This window comes from Triticum aestivum, chromosome 1D, assembly GCF_018294505.1.
Source record: "Triticum aestivum cultivar Chinese Spring chromosome 1D, IWGSC CS RefSeq v2.1, whole genome shotgun sequence".
Taxonomy (NCBI): domain Eukaryota; kingdom Viridiplantae; phylum Streptophyta; class Magnoliopsida; order Poales; family Poaceae; genus Triticum; species Triticum aestivum.
Genome location: NC_057796.1, coordinates 334,669,450 through 334,675,720, shown reverse-complemented (window position 1 = coordinate 334,675,720; position 6,271 = coordinate 334,669,450). Strand labels below are relative to the sequence as shown.

Here is a 6,271-nt window from a genome sequence, read left to right as displayed (position 1 = left end):
TTTTCTAGTCAAGGGTGAGGAAGTGGCGGAAGGGATATGAGGTAGGGAAGAACAAGAAAAAGAGAAAGAAAATACAATGTCACAAGTGTAAGCAGTGGGGACATATGAGATAGGACTGTCCGGAACTCAATGGTGGGGCAAGTGCTAATGTGGCAACTCATAGTGATGACTCAAATGGCAGTAGTGATGTTCTCGTAGTATCGGACAGGCGGTCAACCAAAGGTGAAGCATGCATGTTGGATTCAGCTTGCTCTTTTCATGCGACACCCAACAGGGAGTGGTTCTCTTCGTACAAGTCTGGTGAGTTTGGTTTAGCCTATATGGGCAATGACACAAGTTATCGTGTTGCTGGAATAAGTGACATCAAAATCAAGATGTTTACGGAGTTGAGCGGATGCTTCGGGGAGTGAGGCATGTGCCGGGACTAAGGAGGAATCTAATTTCGCTTGGAGTTCTTCATCATAGTGGTATGGTATTTCATTATGATCGGGATAGGAAGACCATGAGAATCATGGAAGATGAGGTGACCATAATGATTGGAGGGAGGACGGCTTCACATCTTTACAAGTTGCAAGAGAGCACTAATGTAGGTGGAGTCACGAAGACAGGAGTTGCAGGAGTAGCAGCGAGGTCTCACGGAGGCGGCGGGTATGGGGCAGACTCGTCGTGTAGCTCTCGATAAGCTACGAAGAAGACAACACAAGTCCGGAGTACATGGAGGTTTAACGCATGGACAAATTCAAGGTGGTGGAGAATACTCGCCAAGGTGAAGTTTGTTGAGTTTGTGTCGAATATTAGTTGGGTCACGTTTGAAGTTGGTGTTGTAGTGTGGGTAGGATACAAGTAGTGTCGGAGTAGGACACGTTGTATCCTTGGCCTCTTATATTTGAGGAGGCACCCCATGTTGTAACCCATGATGGCTAGATAGGGATAGGCATGCAAGAAGGAGACGGCAGCGTGTGCCGGTGCCCGAGTGACCGATGTTGTGGTATCTCGAGGAGAAGCGCCCGTAGTCATTACCTCGGGGTGTAGGCAAATTCGTCGAACTTCGTTAATAAATCTCAGTATCATCATTGTGCTGTGATTATTTGTTCCTCAGTGGATCGATCGTGTACCTCGAATTAATTCTAACATGTACAACAACCGTCGTCACTGCACTATCTCGGATCCATCCATTACACTAGCTATTTATAAACCGAACTGACAATGAGTCTCGACGCTCTATCCTTGCCTTGATGTGAGCTTTCTTCGTAAAATTCTTCTACATAACTTCATTTAGAAAGAAAAACAGAAGCAAAAGACTTGCTTCATTCATTAATAAAGGATAAAATTTTTAAAGCACAGAATAATGGCTCCACAACATAGCCTCTCCGTCAACAAAAGAAATAACAACTACTCGCGGCATGATGATGCTCAGGCGCCTAGCTCCTGCTGTGATCCAAAGTTTGGCTCCATAACCTTCATTTTTGCCGAGCAAGAAAGAAGCTTTATTACTTGACAGGATTATTACATTCTTCGTCAACTAGGGCAGCAACATAAGAGCATGGTTAATAGTATAACCAGCTGCTGACTATATGGAACCGTGTTTTTAGTCATAATTTATATAGTCATTCGTACAATAGTGTGGGCTATAAGGTTGGCTCTTACATTAGTACTTTTTCTATCTTCTCTCTTTCTCTTCTTCATATTTATTGTATTTGCCTAAGAATACACATATAGCTAGGCTTTTGAAGGAGAGTCAACTTCTCTTACTTTTTTACATCTCTCTTCTCCACATAACCAAAAGTGTCATGTAAGCGGGATATAAGGCGAAAATTGACTTATGAGCACGGGTGCAACGGATCACTTTATTTAGAAGTCCAAAAAAACAAATATTTACAGTTTGAATTTTTTCAAACTTTTGTGTGCATGAACATATAGCAATGCAGTATATCGGGCCAAAATTCATGTTTGCATGTTAAAGATACAAAAAAGACAAACATGAAATTAGGAGCTTGTTTTTTGGTGTTTTTGGGCAGAAATTTTGTCTTTTTTGTGCATCACGTAATGCAAGAACGAAATTTCACAGGTACTTAGACCACATGCATGCGTATTCATGTAAAAAAACAAAAAATTAAAAATCTTTGAAGCATCTTTTTGAAGCAGTTCAAAATAAAGTGCTCCGTTGCCCCATATTCTCAAAATCCGTCTTAGATATAAGGTCACTATTGTACTTGCTCTAACCAGGGCTCCTATAACGTAGCCGGAAATCTGCAGTAACACCCAGTGTAGCTAAATTTGCTAGTCAGAATTAACAACAGACTACACAAATGCTCCTCGATTGCAGTTCCCACCCGTGGGGCAAAAATAAAATCTATCAGCGTAACCAGCAACTTCCACACCTCACTACAGCGTGCACCAAACTATTATCGCTACATTATTACTGCTACATTACACACAACAGGACATAATGTCAATGTCATGGTTGACATCATACGCCACACAACAAAGGGGAAGCCCCCTTCCCTCCCTCGCTCTATACAGAGACCGTCTTCGGCTTGGCCCCCATCTTCTTCCACGACACGCTGGGCATGATCTGCGCCGTGTCCACCCGGTCCTTGTACTGGACGGCGAAGTTGAGCAGCGAGTCGAGGAGCGAGTCTGACAGCAGGTGGGGCACCAGCCCCAGCTCCGACAGCTTCGAGTGCTTGGCGTTGTAGTAGTGCTCCTCCGCCTCGACGCGCGGGTTGGGCACCGACTTGGTCTGCACGTCCAGCCCCAGCTTCGCTCCCGCGGCGGTCACCAGCTTGGCCAGCTCGTTCACAGAGAACTGCTCGGTGAACTGGTTGAAGACTCTGAACTCGCCTGGCTTGGCTGGGTTTGCGATCGCTAGCTCCACGCATTGCACGGTGTCCCTGATGTCCAGGTATCCACGGGTCTGGAGAATGGCACAAGAAATTTGTTCAGTAAATTGTATGTATGTCAGATGATGATGGCCTAAGAAAGTTATTTGGAGTCATAACCAGAAATACATGACTGACTTGAAACCTGAACCAGCTACACTTGTTAATTGTCCATGACAATTTGCAGGTGGTACTCCAATTATAGTGTTTGAAAGTGGAAGAAAATATAGCACCTTAGTTTTTTAACAGTGTGGTTGACAAACTTATGATAAGAAGGAAACCCCAGAGCTAATATAAAAACAGTCTCCGACCAACACCCCAATAGATGTCTATATATACGACATATTGCAAGCTATGACAATTACATGTCGGAGCTGTTGTGTCATCATAAACAAAAAATTATGGTATATAGTGTGAGTACATGATTCACTCCCCAATTTTCAAGTTCATGAAAGTTACGAGGAAATGTAAATGGTTGTGATTAGCTCTGACTTCCTGAGGCTGCAAGGTAACAAAAGCTACTTCACTGGCATTTTGACTTCCAACATGAAAATGTATAGTGAATAACTGAATATTAAAAGTTCTAGTAGTTATAAGGATAGTACTGAGCCACATAAAGTAATTGTGAAGGAGAAATTCTTTATATAGAAAAGTACGTATGGAGCAAGACAAACATCAAGCAGGAAATCTCCCCATATTGCAATACTGAGGCAGACAAGAAATACATACCTGACCGCCTTTTCCATAAACTGTAAGCGGGTGACCGACAGCTGCCTGAACACAGAACCTATTTAGTGCTGTTCCAAAGATTCCGTCATAGTCCAACCTATTGGACAGCTCTTCATGCATAGCAGTTTCATCTGTTCTGATTCCATAGACGACGCCTTGGTTAAGATCTGTGGCCCTTATACCCCAAGCCTTGCAAGTAAATGCTATGTTGTGAGAGTCGTGCACTTTACTTAGATGATAGAAGGAGCTTGCTTGCTTTGGATAAGGTAAGGTATCAGTTCTTCCATTGTGAGTAATAGTGAGGAATCCCTCTTCAATGTCAATATTTGGAGTTCCGTATTCACCCATAGTTCCTAGTTTAACCAAATGACACTCTTCACTAAACTCCTTCATGGCAAACAATACGTTAAGCGTTCCAATAACATTGTTGTTTTGTGTGTATACTGCCCGTGAACGATCAATCATAGAAAATGGTGCTGATCTTTGTTCACCAAAGTGGACAGCAGAATCTGGCTCAAAAGACTTGAAGGCTTCAGAAAGGAATTCAAAGTCACATATATCACCAATGAAGAGCTGAATTGTCTTCCCAGTAAGAGATTTCCATCGGCGAATGCGATTTTGGATGGAAGCTATGGGAGTAAGTGAATCAAGGCCAAGTTGATGGTCAAAAAGGCGTCGAACAAGATTATCAACAATAGCAACCTCATAACCTTTGTTGGACAGATGAAGAGCAGTTGCCCAGCCACAGTACCCATCTCCACCAATAACCATAACTTTTTTGGGTTTAGAGGATGATTGCCCAGATGCTTGTTGACTACCAGTAAGAGGTGTTTGTGTCTGTCCTTGTACAGCAGTACTAGCACAAGTAACATATAACTTATTTGACCTCTTGCAAGATGATTTGAGGTTCAGACTTGAAGTTGAAGATTTCGAATTTTGTAATCGGATGAAATTGTGGCCATAACTTGGTGAGTTGCAGTGTGCCTTAACAGCAGGAGATGGACTGAAACCACAGTTGGTGACCAAATTTGCCATTCTCACTATCCTTTCTATAATATAGATACCCTACAGAAGCTAGCATATAACAGTCAGTAATTAAACAAGATATAAAATCATTCCAGTCTGGTAAGAAGACGAAGAGCATAGGTAGGGGAAAATGTAAAAACAGCTAATTAGTCAGATTGCTAAATTTCAACGTTAACCATACGCCATAGCTAACTGATGGTATTGTATCTTTAACGAGGAAAGGGTAGCGAGGACAGGCAAAGAAATTAGTTTATTAGTTGTGTAGATCTTCCATATTCGATGAAAGCCAGCAGCTCTGTGCATTTATGTTGATGAGAAATATTACAGGATCAAGGGGTGTTCAAAAGCAGTTGCATTCAAACCATGGAAACAGTGTGTTTTTTCTTGCACTAGCTCTAGCTGTCTTGTGAGTTTTAGACAAGGAAACAAATGAATTAGCAACGGCTTGCTAGTTTTAGCCAGGTTGAGATGAAACAGTATTTGAATAGGTTTAATTAAATCGATTATCTATTAGCTATTTGATTTCTACCAAAGTTAGTCCACAAGAATTCTATCGCAATTGGTAATCATTTGTGTTGGGCCAGGTCCAATGCTGTGTAATCGCACAGAACTTGATCAAATATTTTCCATGAATCAGCGGCCCAGATTTTACAGTGATGTTGCACACCACATACAAATACAAAAGCGAGAATTTACCCCGCAGACCACGAACAAAGGTTTCTACAAGGCATGAAATGCACACTAGAGATCAGGACAGGTTTAAGCAAGATGTCGCGACAGATATTCCTATTGCGGCCATTCCTATATGGCTATCATCACAAATTCCATTATGAATATATGCATCACAGTGACATGATGGATCTTCATCCCAAACACTAAGATTTCATGACATGTACGATTTCACCCCCTGTGGAGTTCGTTGACTGTATCCCCCCCCCCCCCCCCCCCCCCCCCCCCCCCCACACCCACACACACAAAAACAAGTTTGTAGTACAAAACAAACTGAAGCCTGTAAGACATTATCTACTTATTTACCCTTCCTGTGAAGCTAGCACCTGAACATACAGGCCCAGCACAGCAATCCCACCCGTAAGGGAGAGGAGGACGGGGAAGGAATCGAATTCTCACCAAAACTGCTCGAGGAATCTGCCGCGTCGTTGGGCCACAACCGCCGAGGCTGAGGCGCCTAGACGGCCCGAGCGAGCAGCCTCCGCTGCCCGTGCCGTGAGACGGGGAGGAGGACGGAGGGTGAGGAGAGAGAGTGGCGAAGGAAACAAAGAGCGGGATTGGATAGCAAAGCAAGCAGCGGGAGGGAGGCAAAGGGGATGGGGGCTGGCTGGGATATTCGGGCGGAGGGATTCGGATCGGCTGCGACCAGCGCGCTCCGGCAGTGGTGGCAGATCCTGGCCGCTCACGTGTCAGGCCACACTGTGCTGCTGCTGCGTCCGTTCGGTCCGGGTGTGAGAGCAACTCCAGCCGCGCCCCCAACACGCCCTCTAGGCGGCTTTTTACCCGTCAGCGCCGAAAAAATATCCCAGTCACGTCCCTAGAACACCAAAATCCGCCGGCTCGATCAATTTTTGGGCCCGGCGGTCGCAGGCCGAACCCGGCGCACCGGGGGCGCTCAGGGGCTC

At 44.3% G+C, this 6,271-nt stretch overlaps 1 protein-coding gene across 1 annotated transcript; it reads right to left on the bottom strand.

Moving 5' to 3' along the window:
- Positions 1-2,173: 2,173 nt before the first annotated feature.
- Positions 2,174-6,055, bottom strand: LOC123181858 (UDP-sulfoquinovose synthase, chloroplastic). The gene is made up of 3 exons (XM_044594255.1): positions 5,766-6,055; positions 3,612-4,685; positions 2,174-2,917 (listed from the first exon to the last, which is right to left on the bottom strand). The coding sequence occupies exons 2-3, from the start codon at positions 4,644-4,646 to the stop codon at positions 2,516-2,518; spliced, it is 1,437 nt and encodes a 478-aa protein (XP_044450190.1). The 5' UTR covers positions 4,647-4,685; positions 5,766-6,055; the 3' UTR covers positions 2,174-2,515.
- Between the last annotated feature and the right edge of the window lie 216 nt (positions 6,056-6,271).